The 19928-nt window shown below is 40.1% G+C and overlaps 1 protein-coding gene across 1 annotated transcript in view; it reads right to left on the bottom strand.

Moving 5' to 3' along the window:
* Positions 1–19928, bottom strand: part of LOC126259239 (autophagy-related protein 2 homolog A) — a 471250-nt gene that overhangs the window by 413964 nt on the left and 37358 nt on the right. The window contains exons 3-4 of the mRNA XM_049955863.1: positions 7833–7985; positions 426–528 (exon numbers count right to left, since the gene is read on the bottom strand). Of these exons, the coding sequence (XP_049811820.1) occupies positions 426–528; positions 7833–7985 (256 nt within the window). The remainder of the gene's footprint in view (positions 1–425; positions 529–7832; positions 7986–19928) is intronic.

Below are 19928 nucleotides of genomic sequence, written 5' to 3'. Positions count from 1 at the left end.
GAGGCAGTACTGTAACTATATGTTACCCCATATATTAGTTTTTTTAAATTTGTATTGCTTAGCAATTATTATTCACTCTGAGGTTAGGTGACATTGCATGCTTCTTTAGCTACAATCACTAAAACCTTTATTCTTCAGCTGTAATTATTATTATCAATTGCTAACAAGATCTTCACACTGCAATAGGAGATGTAAAATAAAGAATGGAAACAGTATTTCTGCTCTTTGTGCCACAAATTAATCATTCTATTGAATGAAATATTCAGAAATTTAGATATTTATGTAATTATCTTTCACTAGCTCCACCTACAGTAAGATAAAATGTAAGTTTAATTAATATACTCAAAGACAAAGTGCCAAGAAGTACCATTTATGCAAACTCAGAAGAAGAGTAAATGAACCAAAACATGCATAACACAACTTACTTTTTGATCCTAATTTCAAGAGCCACACCAGAACTGCTTTCTTTTGGAACATGTTCAAGTCTTATAACAGTAGAAAGAAACTTCACTTTCACACGGCTCAGTACTGTGAGAGATAAAGGAAAATTCATGTTACAAGGTGAGATACAGATATGCATAACAGATTTAGAGAAAGAATATACCAACAGAATTCATTTATATAAATCTATAAACTTACATAAAAGATTAGCCCCTAAACTGTTTCAGTTCAGGAAATATTTGAATTCCCCAGTATTCTAGTCTGTGAGTATAAACTGTGTGGAAGATATGGATTTCGGATAACTGTAAAATTTTGTCAGTAAATCATGTAAAACAACATTGGTCAGGAAGTTACAAATAGTGCACCTTCTTGATGCATTCTCCCTTTTCTTTGTGGCTAGAACATATGTTGGAAAATTTCTTTTAATAAGACAGAAAGGACCAAAAGAACCATCATTTTTTGACTCATGGCCTCATTTTCAAGATCTATCTTGCACACCTGGTTGGTACTTTAGAACCAATCTTGTATCAGTGTGTATGTTTTATGTGTGTACAAGGGTTATTGTAAGAGTCATGGTAACAAATTAAAAAATTCTGAATGATGCAAATGGAAGTTTATTCATAAGTAAACGTTACATGTAAGGATACCAGATGAACACACACACACACCACCATAAAGATATACCACTAGAAAAAAGATGTAAAAAAGGTTGACATTGCAAACATGGTTTACTGCCAACTGCAACAGTACACAATAATACATCACAAAATACGCCCATTCCATGGCATCGGCATTCTCCCCGGATTTGAAAAAGAGACCACAGTGAGTGCTGAGCAGCCATTCCAGATGGATGTTACCCGACTTGATTAACACTCTTACGAAAAGATTGCAGTTCACAGTGGAAGGAATGCACAACAATGCCACTAGGAGCTTGTGGAAGCGGCACGAAACACTGCTCTATTGTACCGAATGATTGCTTGGTGGGTATATGCATTCAGGCATGACAGAGCTGCAACGGCCAACATGCACCGATCCGGGCAGCCCGTCAGTGTGCATACAGATTGCGCTCATACCCAGATCACCCAATGCTTGAAGAATGACAGGAGATGGATGTTGGAAGAATTACACCACCACACTGATATTGAGACGACAACAATCTACAGGATTTTACGTTATGCTTCATGCACTAAGTGACATGGAAAAGTAGACACATTATGAAACTTGTCATGTTTATCTAGCACATTATGAGGAGGAGGGAGACATTATGCTTGTGAGAATCGTCACTATAGATGAATTCTGAGCCAGGGCCTATGAACCAGAAATGAAATGCCAGTCCACAGAACGGCGTCATCCAAGTTCACCACACAGGAATAAATTTCATTGCAATTCCTCTCCTCTCAAACTAATGGTCATCATAGCCTATGATATAAGAGGTTCGATTTTGTGCCATTTTGTCCCACATGGAAAAACTTTTAATCACATGGACAAACTTTTAATGTGCTGTACTACTGTCACATTTTCCTGCAACAACACCTACAACAGGCTATTAGGGGAAAATGTCCTGAATGTCTACATGATGCACTGATTCTTCAGAACAACGTGAGAACCCATAATGTGGCAGCGCATGTGTGGAATCTGCTTGTGTGATGGAGATGGGAAAAACTGGAGCATCCACCAAACTTATCTCCTTGCAATTATGACATCGCACTAAATCTGAAAGAGCCAATGCATGGGACACACTTTCAAGCAGGTGAAGGCACAGCCACAGCAGTGATGCTCGAGATCTGACGATTCGCTCATGGCGAGGCCACAGTTATTTGTCATCTTTCACAGCCTTGTCAGTGTATGATGGCTTTATTGGGAAACTATTTCAAGGGACTCTGAGATGTCACAGATCCTTGTTCCTGTTCTGTACTATTGTGTACTGTTCCAATTGACAGTAAAACACATTTGAAATGACAAAATTTGTTTTGTCTTGCTTCCTAAGCTGTATCTTTATGGCAGTATGTTTGTTCATCCATCTGCCTACATGTACTGTTTATATATGAACTAACTTTCCATTTGGATATTTGAGGAATTTTTAATTCGCCATTTGCATCTCTAAGAATTTTTTAATTCATTACCATTTTTGAGACAGACTTTTGCAATGACCCTCATATTTTACTCTAGCTCATCAATGGGTAATTCCGAAATTAGCAAGTGTTGTTTTTCTTTTGTGTGTGCTTACCGACAACTCAACATTTCTGCTTTTTGGTGAGTGGTCTCCTTTAATCCGACAGTAGCGATGGGGTTCAGGAAAGCAGGACAAGTTAACAAAGAGTAAAAAAGAATGTGGGAGCATCAGTGCCACAAACTCCACCCCAGAAACAGACAGCATCAGTTTAGAAATTTACCGGGTACTACAGTGAGCTATCCATTGTAAGAATGCCAGTCTGCACCCATACAGTGACATGGCCAGATGCTAGTTGTAAGCACTGCTATGCATGACACTGCGCAAATGGAAGTGTGTGCTATCATATACAGTCCAGGTTTATTTGTACCCCGCAACTGGTAACCCCACTGTGGAAATAGAAACTTTGTGAGTACATGATGCAAATTCTAATCATCCACACAAGACTTGAGTGCTAACAATCCACAGGAGATGAGAATATCGATGGCCTGCAAGCATCAAATTTGGATTTGGAACAACTGAGAACACGGGTACAAGAGTGAGTGTCAGCTCCAGAATTAGCAGCTACAAGAACAGCAACAACTGCCATACCAGCAGCAAGAATTCCTCCAGAAGCAATAGTGACTGCACCAGGAGAAGATGAATGTCTTTAGCACAAAATACTAAGAGCAACAGCAGATACCACAATATGCTACATCAGCTGTTTTAATGATAGAGTGCATGGTTCAACTGTTACATGCTAGCAGTAGTTAAGGCCACACTGTGGCATCCAGGAGCAAAGCACCTCCCCTCTGGACATATTGCCCAACCCTATGGTTCAGTCACATCAAGAACAGTTTCACCAGAGATGACATAATGAAGTGAGTGAGGTGATCATGAAACTGCCAACAAAAGATCAGTTTGCAATGTGGTGTTCCAAAGTACTTGCTATATGCCAGAGTTAAATGTGATGCTCCAAATTTTGTGACAGGAACGAGTTTACGTCCAGTTTTAATAAATACACTGACGAGCCAAAACATTACAAGCATCTCCTTAATAACATGTTGGTCCATCTTTCAAACACAATACAGCAATGATTCTGTATCGTCAACATCTGAGAAGTCCTCGGTAAGCTTCCAGAGGTATCTGGCACCAGATGTCTATGCATAGATTACATAATTGCCATAAATAATGGGCCGGTGGTCTCAGGAAGTAGAGCTGATGCCCTACAGTGTCCCAGTTGTGTTCCAGTGAGTTCCGAGCAAGCCACTTTGGTGGCTTTGTGACACAGACAGTTATCCTGTGCTGAAAGATGCCATCACTGTGAGAGTAGAAATCAAGTATGAAGGGATACACATGGCCCATAATAATGTTCACATAGTCCGCAGCTTCACCAAAGGCAGTGCTGCAATGCTAACAAAGGTTCCTGTCAGATCACCGAAGGTAAGTGCTCTCAGGCACGGCTAGCACTCGGATGGGTGACCGTCCAGGTCTATCACGTGTTGTTGGCAAGCACCATACACTCAGCCCTTGTGAGGCAAATTGAGGAACTACTTGACAGAGAAGTAGCATCTTCAGAGACAAATACTGAGAACAGCTGGGACAGCAATGTGCTGACCACGTGCCCCTCCATATCCACATCCAGAGATGCCTATCAGCTGAGGATGACACAGCAGTCAGTCAGTACGATTGGGCTTTCCAAGGCCTATTTAGACAGAGTTTAGTTTTTGGTCCACAGCTTCAAGATGCCTTCCAGCAGGTCTTATGGAAGCACAGGAGAGAGTACCTCACAGCATAATATTGTCCTACAAGCCTGCATCTGTGGAGTGGTGGACGTGTCAAGCAGCCATTCACCTGGATGACAGCACATACCAGCATGACCACTGATCTGCTACAACAATAAATGTGGTTCACCCAACCAGGCGATGGCTCTGAGCACTATGGGACTTAACATCTAAGGTCATCAGTCCCCCAACCAGGCGACACATTTCCTTTCATCTACAGGCCAATCTTGATGACCACACACCCAATGCAATCGTAATTGACGATGTTACTGGATCAACACAGAAACACACAGGGTTTATCTGCTGTGAAAACCCAGAGTGGACAGTGTGTACTGAACATTTCTTCTGAAAAATTGTACCTGCACTGTACTCTGCAGTCAGATCTGCCACAGATCGCATCACTCTTCCTTTAAAGAACTGAAAACAATCCAACCTCCACATTCTGTGATGAATAGTGGGTATCAAACACCCTGTCATCTCCTTGATGTTTCACTGTCCTTCAACCATTTCCATAAACGGTAACATCAGTAGCCAGCAAATAGGTGATCAGCTTTTTTGTTTCTGAGATGCTTGTTCTCACACAATGGGTCATAACAATCTGCACTTTGTCAGAGTTCTTCATGTCAGCGTACTTCCCCATTTGGGCTTGCATTGTCACTAGAAGGATGTCTCATTTGTGTTTGCTCTACTCATATAATGTCCCCAAAGCCCCATTAGGCAGCATTCAATCTTGCAGTAGACAGTGGTCATAACAATTTGGCTTTTCAATGAGTGTTATATGTCAGCAATCTTACCACAACGAAATAACTCATTTGATGGCCAGAAACTCTCAGACGAATGTTACATTTGCTGCTCATTAATTTTCACAAGAAATCTCTTTCACTACTTGAGTACCCCAAAATGGCATTAGAGAAGAAAAGATAATCAGTTTTTTTGTGGTCATATTTTCAAAAGACTGCTATCGATTACCTTGGTTACCTTCTCCTACACAAAATAGCCATTGCCTGACTGCAAGTTGGCCTTACAATGAGCCTTGTCTGACGATAATATCATCTACTATTCAATCACCACCAATTAAAGATTTTGACAAATTGAAACGTTTCTAACTGAACTGCAATCAGTAACTAATCTGGTTTGCTTTCTCATTCCATTTGTTTGCTTAACAAGAGTGATAGGGCACAAATCGCAGAATATCTGAGTGACCACCATCAAACGTTCATTTCTGAGGAAGAGGATGTGGAACAAAAATGGAAAAAATTCAGAAACATCGTCCAGTACGCCTTAGATAAGTTCGTACCGACTAAGGTCCAAAGCGAGGGGAAAGATCCACCGTGGTATAACAATCATGTACGAAAGGTACTACGGAAACAAAGAAAGCTTCATCATAGGTTTAAGAGTAGTCGAATCATAGCTGATAAGGAAAAGCTGAACGAAGCGAAAAAGAGCGTAAAGAGAGCAATGAGAGAAGCATTCAACGAATTCGAACATAAAACATTGGCAAACAATCTAAACAAGAACCCTAAAAAGTTTTGGTCATATGTAAAATCGGTAAGCGGATCTAAATCCTCTATTCAGTCACTCGTTGACCACGATGGCACCGAAACAGAGGACGAGCGAAGAAAGGCAGAAATACTGAATTCAGTGTTCCGAAACTGTTTCACTGCGGAAAATCGTAACACGGTCCCTGACTTCAGCCGTCGGACGGACGCCAAAATGGAAAATATTGAAATAAACGATATCGGAATTGAAAAACAACTGCTATCACTTAGTAGCGGAAAAGCATCCGGACCAGACGAGATACCCGTAAGATTCTACAGTGATTATGCTAAAGAACTTGCCCCCTTTCTATCAGCAATTTATCGTAGATCTCTGGAAGAACGTAAAGTACCTAGCGACTGGAAGAAAGCGCAGGTCGTTCCCATTTTCAAGAAGGGTCATAAATCAGATGCGAATAATTATAGGCCTATTTCGCTTACGTCAATCTGTTGCAGAATAATGGAACATGTTTTATGTTCTCGTATTATGACGTTCTTAGATAATACAAATCTCCTTCATCATAACCAACATGGATTCCGCAAACAGAGATCATGTGAAACTCAGCTCGCCCTATTTGTCCAAGAAATTCACAGTGCCGTAGACACTGGCGAGCAGATTGATGCCGTATTCCTGGACTTCAGGAAGGCATTTGATACAGTTCCGCACTTACGTTTAGTGAAAAAAATACGAGCTTACGGAATATCGGACCAGGTTTGTGATTGGATTCAGGATTTCCTAGAAGAAAGAACACAACATGTCATTCTTAACGGTTCAAAATCTGCAGATGTAGAGGTAATTTCGGGAGTACCGCAAGGAAGTGTGATAGGACCTTTATTGTTTACAATATACATAAATGACTTAGTTGACAACATCGGTAGCTCCGTGAGGCTATTTGCAGATGACACGGTTGTCTACAAGAAAGTAGCAACATCAGAAGACTCGTACGTACTCCAGGAAGACCTGCAGAGGATGAATGAATGGTGCGACAGCTGGCAGCTTTCCCTAAACGTAGATAAATGTAATATAATGCGCATACATAGGGGCAGAAATCCATTCCAGTACGATTATGCCATAGGTGGTAAATCATTGGAAGCGGTAACGACCGTAAAATACTTAGGAGTTACTATCCGGAGCGATCTGAAGTGGAATGATCACATAAAACAAATAGTGGGAAAAGCAGGCGCCAGGTTGAGATTCATAGGAAGAATTCTAAGAAAATGTGACTCATCGACGAAAGAAGTAGCTTACAAAACACTTGTTCGTCCGATTCTTGAGTATTGCTCATCAGTATGGGACCCTTACCAGGTTGGATTAATAGAAGAGATAGACATGATCCAGCGAAAAGCAGCGCGATTCGTCATGGGGACATTTAGTCAGCGCGAGAGCGTTACGGAGATGCTGAACAAGCTCCAGTGGCGGACACTTCAAGAAAGGCGTTACGCAATACGGAGAGGTTTATTATCGAAATTACGAGAGAGCACATTCCGGGAAGAGATGGGCAACATATTACTACCGCCCACATATATCTCGCGTAATGATCACAACGAAAAGATCCGAGAAATTAGAGCAAATACGGAGACTTACAAGCAGTCGTTCTTCCCACGCACAATTCGTAAATGGAACAGGGAAGGGGGGATCAGATAGTGGTACAATAAGTACCCTCCGCCACACACCGTAAGGTGGCTCGCGGAGTATAGATGTAGATGTAGATGTAGATACAATACACTGAACAGCTGTGAACTTTCTTTTACACTTAGAAGTGAGACGTTAAAGGTATCCTTGCACTTTTGATTAAGGGGTGCCTTTGTTTCATAATTTCTACTTCCTAGAAGAAAAATGTCTCATCTTTTCATGAAAGAATAGTAAAAGTAATGATATTGCATTTTAATTTGCCTGTAAGCTTTACATGATTGCAAACTTACTTGAATCAATTGTCTGAGCAAACAGTTCCAGCCCTTCAAGTGGTTGAGCTTCGTCTGTACTTTTTCCATCTGGAGACGCTTGTTTCAGACATTCTTCAGCTAACTGCATGCTGCTTGTCATGCTGCTCCACATTGATTCGAACATGGACGTACCTATAAATTAATTTAAAAAGTTCCAAGTAAGTATTTTTCACTTCTCTAAAGCTACACCATATACATCTATCACATCATACACCTCAATGATATAAACACCATTAATTTAGCATTGAATGATGCTTACATCATTGCAGGAAAACAAAGATGAGTTTTAAAAAACAAAAACAGAGTATGCTGATACACTGATAAGTCTGTCCTTTCGGAAAAAGCACAACTTGTTTCATGCCTTTGCCCATCACTATATTCTTATCACTATTTAAATTTTCTAGCAGCAACAAGTTTCACTTTCTTCAATAGAAATGTGTAGTGCTACATTCACAATCAGGCTGCCTAAAATGTTGAATCGTGAATCTGTTTCTTCACCAAGCAATGTAACATTCAACACACAAAACTGCTTCATGTCCTTTCCACACTTCATATGTACTTACAAGAACAATAACTTCACCTCATCAAAAGAGTTGTGTCACTACAGTTGTTACAATAGGTTCAAAATGTGAAAAATAGATTGCAGTAAAGTAGTGCTTTGGAAAAATTTCATATAATTTATTATAATCTAATAGCTTTCACATTGTGTGCTAAGCAGACACCTGAAGTCTTATAAACAACATCAATAATGGGTTGTTTTTTAGCTGCCACATATATTTGCTCTGTGATACGGCTCAAGAGTTCTATTCAAAGTTAATACCATTCCTGAGAAACCGCTGTGTGGAGGCAAGATGAGCTAGGAGGCTACAGTTTTTGCAGACATTTTCAACAGGGTTTAGATCTGGACGTCTCATTGGCCAGTGGATGTAGTGTGTATTCATCCATCACAAGAGCTCAATGTGGATAGACATAATTGTCCATCAATTACAGTTTGGGACCAAAACTGCACCTCATTCAGTCATACATGCAGTTGCAGTAATTCATTCCAGTACCTTTGGGTGTTAACAGAAATCTCCTTGTCAATAATAAGGATGAGAAGCTCAGTACATCTGCATATCCACCTAACAGATGCGTCCCACCATTAGAACCTAACCACCATGAAACTGTCTCCCTCCATCATTCTTTTTATTTTGTAGCTACCAATTCCCCTTCATATTAATTTGCAACAAAAATCATTATAGCATCAATGGCAGGATCATACAATGAATGAGCCATCTTTGCGTTATTGTGAGTGGGACAGATAATGTTGATGTCTAGTATGTATACCAACTGCTCACCTCTGCCAACTCATTTCCTCAAGATCTGTAACTCCCGTGGCAGATGCATGTTAGACAGACAATTGCCATGCCGCCAACTGCTTAATTTCACCATGCTGTTAAGAGTAGATACTGACCCTGATGTGGACTGGTTCCTCTCGGTTAACATTGTATTTGTTTAAAACCTATAAATTCTGTGTCTCAACTGTCACAAAAGCTGTGAAATTACATTTGGTTGCTCAGTCAAAGATACTATAACTGCACTGTGCACCCAACCTACATCACAGTGTCCAGCAATTCTACATTGCAAACAACAGTCCAAATATCCCCATCCCCTCCCCCATGAACCACAGACGCAGAGTCGGGATGGCTTGCATGCCTCAGTGATACTAATACCCATACCATAGATACAACCACAGTTAGTTAGTTTAGTTAGTTAGTTGCATGTTCCATGGGTTATTTGCATGATAAATCAATGATGTGGAATGAGTCATTTTACATTCACATCACAAATTAATTTATACATGTGGCTACATGCTGAGCAATTGTAAGTGCCTAAAAAAAACAGATTTGACTTAGTAATTCCTATCCTCCACATTTTACATATTACAGTAGTAGAAATTCTTCTATGACATAGGAGTTGTCAAGGAGAAACTTTTTCAATTTGTTTTCAAATTTTGCTTTGCTATTTGTCAGACATTTTATGTCACTGGCTAAGTTGTCAAAAATTTTAGATGCAGCACTGTGCACTTAGATGCAGCACTGTGCACCCCTTTTTTTGCTAAAGACAACCTTAATGTGGAGTAATGAATGCCATTTTTTCCTTCTGGTATTGTAATTATGTACATCACTGTTCCTTTTGAACTGCAGTAGATTATTCACAACAGACTTCATGAGGAAATAAATACACTGTGAAGCAGTAATCAGGCTGTGGAGGGGTACCTGTGGTGAGACCAGACAAATCTTAGAGTGGAGCAGCAGCATTTTCAGTTTTGCTTGTTTTGTTTGGCTTTAGGGCACAAAAACAACTGGAGTCATACGTGCCCAAGTCAAAACTATAGAACACGAAGACAGAGAGGAGTTAAAAAATGATATGTCAGTACCAATTGACATAATAGAAGACAACTAAAAACAGGCAGGTGAAAAAAGGACTAAAAAAGACATCATACTGAAACAGAGGTCCCAAACTAAAAATTAAATGGCCTTCACCATATTTCTTTGGTGGGTAAAAAGTAAGACATGGTCGACAACCCACGCATCATTTGCTAAAACGGCAGATAACTCAGATGGCAAACCCAAATGGGAACGTAAAAGGTAAAAATATGGACATTCCATCAGGAAGTGGCGGACAGTTAAAACTCGGGCACAATGTGTACAAAGTGGCGGGGTAATGCCACTTAGCAAATGACGATGGCTAGAAAGGCAGTGCCCAATATGCAACCGAGCTAAAAAAATCTCCACCTGGCAGGAGGGCTGAGAACAGGTCATCCAAGCCACTGGGAGAGGCTAAATAAGCAGGAGCTTCTTCCTGTGAAGGGAGGACGATTGGTAATGTCAAAGGGACTCCACCTCCTGACAGGTGGCAACTTAGAGATCACTGGAGGGAATATAGGTACTCGCGGGCTGAGGTATGAGGACAGCAGCTTTGACAGCAGCATCAGCAGCCTCATTTCCTGGCAGACCGACATGACCAGGAACCCACAGAAGCATCACACTGGCTCCACCAAGAGTGAGCAGTTGACAGTTTCCTGGACCCGTTGCACTAAGGGATGGGCGATGTATAGTGCACACAGACACAGACGGGCACTGAGTGAGTATGAGCAGAGGACACAATTGAAAAGGCTGTGTCACTGGATGTACTCTGTGGCCTGATACAAGGTGAAAAGCTCGGCTGTAAATACTGAGGTGTTTGCCAGAAGCTGATATTGACAGACACCAGTGCCAATGATGAAGGCACACCCAACACCACAGTTAGTCCGAGAGCCATCAGTGTATACAAAGGTACTATTGCGAAGTTCCGTGAGAAACTGAAGGTGACAGACTGAGGCTGGAGTAGTACCCTTAGGAAGAGAATGAAGGCTAAGGTTAACACTGGGCGCTTCACGAAGCCAAGGTGATGAAGGATTCACACCCAGCTGGAAAGCTGCAAGTAGTGTGAAGTCAAGCCATTGTAGCAAGTGCTGAAAGCGGACTCCAGGAGGTAACAGACAAGAAGGATGAGCCCCGTACTGACGATCAAAGGAATCATCAAAGAAGGAGGTAGAGGATGGGTGGCCATGAATGGCAGACAAACAGCACGCATACCTGCTGACAAGAAAGTCATGGCAGTAGGACAGGGGTAGTTCAGCAGCTTCAGCATAAAGACTCCGAAGCGGGCCGGTGTAAAAGGTGCCGGTAGCCAAACAGATGCCACGACGGTGGATAGTACTGAGATGGCGTAAGAGCGATGGGCGAGCAGATGCGTATACAAAGCACCCACAATTGTGTTTCGAACGGACAAGGGACCGGTACAAATGGAGGAGGGTGGTTTGATCGGCACCCCAGGAAGTACCATTGAGGATATATAGGACACTGAGAAACCACATACAGCAGGCTGCCAGGTAAGACACATGGGAAGACCAAGATAATTTCCTATCATGCATGAGCCCTAGGAATTTCGTTGTTTCAACAAATGGAAGGGCAACAGGCCCAAGATGTAAAGATGGTGAGAGAAACCACTTCCATAACAAGAAATTCATACAAACGGTTTTGTCAGTTGAAAAGTGAAAGCCACTGTCGATGCCCCAGGAGTAAAGATGATCAAGACGCCACTGAAGACGTTGCTCAGTGAGACAGGTCTGTGGAGAACTGCAACAGGTAACACAGATACCCGGTGGGAGACAGGCCATTTTAGGGTTAATGGCGATAGCAAAGAGGATGACACTCAGGACGGAACAAACGCACACTGTTTTCCTGGCTAAAGGTGTCTGACAAGGCAGAACCCACATGCACCCTGAAAACACTATCGTTGAAAAATACCTAAAGGAAACAGGGCAGGCGGCCACGGAAGGCCCACGTGAAAGAGTACGGAGGATACCAGTTCTCCAGCAGGTGTCACAGGCTTTCTCCAAATCAAAAAACATTGCCACAGTCTGGGATTTCTCCAGAAAACTATTCACGAGACGGGTGGACAAAGTAACGAGACGGTCAACTGCACAAAGCTGCGCACGAAATCCACACTGAGCATTCGTAAGTAAATTGCGAGACTCTAGCCACCGTATCAGCCGGGCACGAATCACACGTTCCATCACCTTGCAAATGCAGGTGGTAACAGATTTGGCAATAGTTGGAAGGAGTGTATATGGGGCCTGGATAAAGTGAAACAAGCAAATGTTACTGAGAGTTTCAGGCGGAACATTAGGCAACAATTTGCTGAAATAGATGAAAGAAATATAACAGAAGGCAAATGGGTGTCTTTGACAGATGAAATAGTTGAAGGCAGCAGAGGATCAAATATGCAAAACAACAAGAACCAGTAGAAATCCTTGGATAACAAACAGATACTGAATTTAACAGATGGAAGGAGAAAATATAAAAATGCAACAAAAGAAGCAGGTAAAAGGGAACACAGGCATCTAAAAATGAGATGACAGTAAGTGTAAAACGGCTAAGCAGGCAAGACTACAAGAGGATGCAAGACTGTAGAACCATAGATAGACGCTGCATATAGGATAATTAAAAAGATATCTAGAGAAAAGAGAAGTAGACGTATGAATATTAAGAGCTCAGATGGCATGCCAATGGTAAGCAAAGAAAAAAAAGCTGAAAGGTAAAAGGAATATATAGTGGGTCTATGTAAGGGAAACAAACCAGAGGACACTATCAGAGAAAAAGAAAAGAATGTAGGTGGAGATCAGATGGGAAGAAGAATCTTACAGAGCAATGAAAGACCTAAGTGAAAGCAAGGCCACTGAAGTGGATGACATCATCTCAGAATTGTTGAGATCCTTGGGAAAGCCAGCCATGACCAAACTATACTACCTGGTGTGGAAGGCACATGATACATGTGAAATACCCTCAGACCCCAACAATAATGTAATAATTGCTCATCCAATGAAAGCAGGTGCTGACAGATGTGAATATTACCAAACTATCAGTTAAGTAAATGAATGTTGTAAAATATTGACACTGATTATTTAAAGAAGAATAGAAAAACTGGAAGAAGTCAACCATGATCTTCCCATCAGTTTGCATTCTGGAGAAATATAGGAGCATGCTAGGCCGTACTATCCCTACAACTTATCTTAAAAGATAGATTGAGAAAAGGCAAACTCACATATACAGTATTTGTGGATTTAGAGAAAGCTTTTGACAACATTGGCTGGACTACATTCTTTGAAATTCAAAACGTAGCAAAGATAAAACACAGGGAGCAAAAGTAATCTCCATCTTGCACAGAAATGGAACAGTAGTTATAAGAGTTGAAGGGCATGGAAGGGAAAATCAGCTGAGAAGTGAGTAAGGCAGAGTGGTAGCTTCTCCCAGGTGTTTTCAGTCAACACATTAATGAAGCTATGAAAGAAACCAAGGAGAATTGGGGAACGAAATTAAAGTTCAGGGAAAAGAAAGAAAAGCTTTGAGTATTCACTCAGAGATGGCAAATTATTTGGAAGAGGAGTTGAATAGTATGAATACTGTCTTGTGCAGAGATTATAAGATGGACACCAACAACAGTAAAAGAAGGGTAATGGAATGTAGCCAAATTAAATCACATAATGTTGATGGAATTAGATTAGGTACTGAGACCCTTGCATTAGTAGACAAATTTTTGGTTTTTGGACAATAAAATGACTTACAAGGGCTGTGGTTTATGCAAGAAGATAACAGAAGCTTTTGAAATGTTGTGCTTCAGAGATTATTGCATAATAGGTGTAAATAAAGCATGGGGCTAGAGAGAGAGAGAGAGAGAGAGAGAGAGAGAGAGAGAGATAAGCTGAATGAAACATGTTTGGCTGTCAAGAGAGCAATAAATGAAGTCCTCAGTGATTACTGTAGAAGAATATTGTCAAAAAACCTTTCACAAAACTAAAAGAAATTCTGCTTGTATGTACAGGATGTTAGTGACACCACAGTTAGTGTCCAGTTCCTAGTGAATGAGAAATGAACTGAAACTGAGGCTTGTAAAACAAAAGATGAAATGTTTAATTCTACTTACAAATGTTCCTTTACAAAAGAAAATCCAGAAGAACAGCCCCAATTCAATCCTCGTACCACTAAAAGAATGAGTGAAATAAGTATTAGTGTCACAGGTGTTGAGAAACAGCTGAAATCATTAAAATTGAACAAAGCTCCAGGGCCCAATGGAATCCCTATAATTTTCTATACTAAATTTGCAGCTGAGTTAGTCCCTCAACTAACTACAATGTGTCATAGATCCCTCAAACAAAAAACCATGCCCAGTTCTTGTAAAAAGGCACAGGTCACACCCGTCGACAAGAAGCATAGTAGAAGTGATCCACAAAGCTAGCATCCAATATCACTGAAATCAATTTGTTGTACAATCTTAGAACATATGAGCTCAAACAGAATGAGGTATCTCAAACGGAATGATCTCCTCCGTGCCATCCAGCATGGATTCTGAAAACCCAACTCGAACTTTTCTCATATGACATACTGAAAGCTTTGGATCAAGGCAGTCAGAGGCAGTATTTCTTGATTTCCAAAAAGGAATCGAGTCTGTACCATACTTACATTTACTGTCAAAAGCATGATCATATGGGGCACCAAGTGAAATTTGTGACTGGACTGGGGACTTTTTGCTAGGGAGGATGGAGCATGTTATCTTGGATAGAGTGTCATCACCAGATGATGTTCATGTTGTATAATAATGACCTGGCGACAATTTAACAGTAACCTCTGACTTCCTGCAGATGATATAGTTACCCATAATGAAGTGCTGTCATAAGAAGCTGCATAAATATTCAGCCAGATCTTGATAAGATTTCAAATTGGTGCAAAGTCTGGCAACTTGAATTCAATGTTCTAAAATGTAAAATTGCGCCCTTAATTAAATGAAGAAATGTAGCATCCTATGACTATAACATTGACGAGTCACTACTGGAATCAGCCAACTCATACAAATGCCTGGGTGAAACATTTTGTAGGTATATGAAATGGAATGATATGAATGGGTGAAGCAGGTGGCAGACTTCATTTTATTGGTAGAATAATGAGGAAGTGTAATCAGTTTACAAAGGAGATCCCTTATGTGACTGGTTCTAGAATATTGCTGAAGTGTGTGAGGCTTATGCCAAATAAGACTAATACAGGATACTGAACATAAACAGAGAAGGGCAGCATGACTGGTCGAAGATTGGTTTGATCTCTGGGAGAGAGTCACAGAGATACTGAAGAAATGAAATGGCAGAGTCTTGAAGATACACATAAACTGGCCTGAGAAAGTCTACTAATAAAGTTTCAAGTACCAGCTTTAAATGATGACTCTAGGAAGATTCAACATCTACATAAGTATCACTCACATAAGGATCGTGAGGGTAAGATTAGAAAATTACAGCACACATGGAGTCATTCAAACAATTATTCTTCTCATGCTCCATACAAGAATAGAACAGGAAGAATCCCTAATAACTGGTACAATGAGACGTATCCTCTGCCATGCACTGCACTGCACGGTCGCTTGCAGAGTTTAGATGCAAATGTAGATGTATATGCTGAAGATTAGCTGCATAGATTGAATAACTAATGATGGGGTAGTTAATCGAATGGAGAGAAAAAAAGTATTGCACAATCTGGCTAAAAAATGGACTGGTTGAAAGACACATCCTCATGCATCAAGGAATCATCAATTTGGTAACAGAGGGACGCATGGGGGAAGGAGTGTGGGGTTGTTTTTGGTTGTGGTCTTCAGTCCAAAGATTGGTTTGATGCAGCTCTCCATGCTACTCTATTCTGTGCAAGCCTCTTCATCTCCTAGTAAGTACTGCAACCTACATCCTCTGAATCTGGTTACTGTATTCATCTCTTGGTCTCCCTCTACGATTTTTATCCCCTTGCCTCCCTCCAGTACTAATTTGGTGATCCCTTGATGCTTCAGAATGTAACCTACCAACCAATCCCTTCTTTTAGTCAGGCTGTACCACACATTTCTCTGCTCCTCAATTCTATTCAGTACTTCCTCATTAGTTACATGATCTACCCATCTAATCTGCAGCATTCTTCTGTAGCACCACATTTCAATAGCTTCTATTCTCTTCTTGTTTAAACTGTTTATTGTCCATGTTTCACTTCCATACATGGCTACACTCCACACAAATGCTTTCCGAACGGACTTTCTGACACTTAGGTCTATACTCGATATTAACAAATTCCTCTTCTTCAGAAAGGTTTTTCTTGCCATTGCCAGTGTACATTTTATATCCTCCCTCCTTCAATCATCATCACTTATTTTGCTCCCCAAATAGCAAAACTCATCTACTACTTTAAGTATCTCATTTTCTAATCTAATTCCCTCAGCACAACCTGATTTAATTTGACTACATTTCCTTACCCCTGTTTTGCTTTTGTTGATGTTCATCTTGTATTCTCTTTTCAAGATACTGTTCATTCTGTTCAACTGCTCTTACAACTCCTCAGCTGTCTGACAGAATTACAATGTCATTGGCAAACCTCACAGTTTTTATTTATTCTCCCTGGACTTTAATTCCTACTCCAAATTTTTCCTTTTGTTTGCTTTACTGCCTGTTCAATATATGGATTGAATAACATCGGAGATATGCTACAACACTGTCTCATTCCCTTCTCAACCACTGCTTCCCTTTCATGCCCCTCGACTCTTAACTGCCATCTGGTTTCTGCACAAATTGTAAATAGCCTTTCACTCCCTGTATTTTACCCCTGCCGGCTTTAGAGTTTGAAAGATAGTATTCCTTCTCGAAAGCTTTCGCTAAATCTACATATGCTATAAACATAGGTTTGTCTTTCCTTAACCTATCTTTTATGAGAAGTCGTAGGCTCAGTATTGCCTTGTGTGTTCCTACATTTCTCCAGAAACCAAACTGATCTTTCCTGAGGTTGGCTTCTACCACCTTTTCAACTCTTCTGTAAAGACTTAGTGTTAGTATTATGCAGCTGTGACTTATTAAACTGATAGTTCAGTTATTTTCACATCTGTCAACACCTGCTTTCTTTGGGGCACGGTTTAAAATCTGAATATGGATACCTGGGTTCTGAGATTTCAGACTGTAGGTAGCAGCAACAACAAGATGATGTAAACTTCACCAAGGGACTACACTGTGCATGCATGAAAAAATATAATTGACAAAGATCATGAGCTACTGCTTTTTGGTATCTTGAAATCACATGAGTAATAAAAGCAAGAGGTAATATATATAAAGCTGCTGTTACTTAACAAACAAAAGCGTTGGTATGTTGATAGGAGACAATAAAAAACACACAAACACACACAAACACACACACACACACACACAAATTTCAAGCTTTCACAACCCAAGGTTGCTTCGTCAAGAAAGAGTGAAGGAGAGGGAAAGACAAAAGGATGTGGGTTTTAAGGGAGAGGGTACGGAGTCATTCCAATCCCGGGAGCGGAAAGACTTACCTTAGGGGGAAAAAGGCACAGGTATATACTTGCACACACACACACACACACACACACACACACACACACACACACACACACACACACATCCATCTGCACATATACAGACACAAGCAGACATTTGTTGAATGTCTGCTTGTGTCTGTATATGTGTGCGCGCACGCGCGAGTGTATACCTTGTCCCTTTTTTCCCCCTAAGGTAAGTCTTTCCGCTCCCGGAATTGGAATGACTCCTTACCCTCTCCCTTAAAACCCACATCCTTTCGTCTTTCCCTCTCCTTCCCTCTTTCCTGACGAAGCAACCTTGGGTTGCGAAAGCTTGAAATTTGTGTGTGTGTTTGTGTGTTTTTTATTGTCTCCTATCAACATACCAACGCTTTCATTTGGTAAGTAACAGCATCTTTATTTTTAGATATATTTTTCCCACGTGGAACGTTTAAACAGTGCCCGTTACTAACAGTGTTATCTCTGATGCCTGTGCATTTATTCCACAGTTTGTAAAGTGAATTAAAAACTTGTAACAGACTCACCTTGAGAATGGCTGAAAGACTGTCAGCCAAAATATCTGAAAATGAATTTAAAATATCCCAGATGCATGCCCGAAAAAAGGTTGCATATTTGGTTTGCTGGGAAAACTTCAAGAAACACAGCGCAATTCTTGTTTGTGGTAACATTTTTGGTGGTTATTTGCAGTGAAAGTTTGTCTTTTCTCTTTCCAGCAACACCTATTTTTAATTATGTTTACCTTTTGGGCACACATTTATAATATGTACTACTGTATTATGAGTCAGAGGTACCAATGATGTACATAACAGAAACAGTCCAATGGAAACTAATGGCCATAGTTAAAAGTCCCATACAGTACTGCTTCAAAGGAAATGCAACACGTCAGTTTTTCAGGTTATATTAGCAGTATTCTGCCGGGAATATATCACTTCAAATATTAATTAAAAATGGTCTCATCAGTATTCTAGACTTATTCTAAGAAGAAACGTTCTTACAGTTACAATATACTTCATAGCAAATAGGGGCACATCAACTGTGAGTGGACAGTATATTAATGCCCATAGCAAGAGTCCCAACTTCAGTTCTAGTTTTCGTTCTCCGTTTTCCATCTCTCGCCTTCTTCCCCCAATAAGAGACAAATTTTTCTTGTTTGACAGCTGCGTGTATAAGCATGTTTTGCTATACAATGTAGAATTTTGCACAAATATGATAATGTACAGTTGATTTTCTAAGCTAGAGGCAATGTTTTGTTGGCTATAAATCAAACAGGGTCGCTTCCAGAGATGATAAAACTGATGGCATCTTACAAAGTCAATGGGAGCACCTACTGTTACCAACTGACGTGATGGCCCTGACTTATGCATGAAATAACAATTATAATAACACACTAATAAATAATTGAGTCCATCACAATCCTGAATTCTAATCATTATGAATAACCAATTATTCAGTCTCTATAACAGAGGAGCTTTTATTACGGTTTCATAACTGAATTTTGTTTTGGCCATCTAATGCTAAACAAAAACACTGTTTGAAAGTATACTGGTCCTCCAGTGACATTTGAACCATGTACTTAAAAAGCCTCTACCTTGAAATATTACTGTATCTCATTGCTACCTATCAGAACCCCTCGGAGAGCATTAAAGATAAACATCAGTCCTAATTGTTCAATTGTAAAGTGACCTGTTTCCAAATTACATACAAAAAAACCACTATTTCAGTATACATATAATTCGAAAACAATGCTTTGCTGATTAACATTGTTCTTATGTGAGAAACATAATATAAATGTGAGATTAATACTGTAACTAATCGAAAGAAATGTAGCACATGGTCAGGATGTACCAGTAAACCTATCAGTATAAAATGACTACAGCAAATTAAATAGAACATATAAATAAAGCATGTTAATTGAATCTCCGATATATGTTAGCACTAAAATTCAGGCACTAGTTGATCTGTTATAAACAAATTTAGAAATGTAATTGTTACATGTAACATAATTAGTCAGAAAATGTTATATTAACTCGTAACTAAGTTGAAAATAGGTTCACCTTGTTCAGCACTGAGATAGTAAATATTTAGCAATTTGTATCTCATATTCAGTTTAACTTTTAATTGTGATATTACATAAAATTG

Source organism: Schistocerca nitens, chromosome 5 (assembly GCF_023898315.1).
Source record: "Schistocerca nitens isolate TAMUIC-IGC-003100 chromosome 5, iqSchNite1.1, whole genome shotgun sequence".
In the NCBI taxonomy this organism is placed as follows: Eukaryota; Metazoa; Arthropoda; class Insecta; order Orthoptera; family Acrididae; genus Schistocerca; species Schistocerca nitens.
The sequence above is the reverse complement of the archived record's forward strand: the minus strand, read 5'-3'. Positions and strand labels throughout refer to the sequence as shown.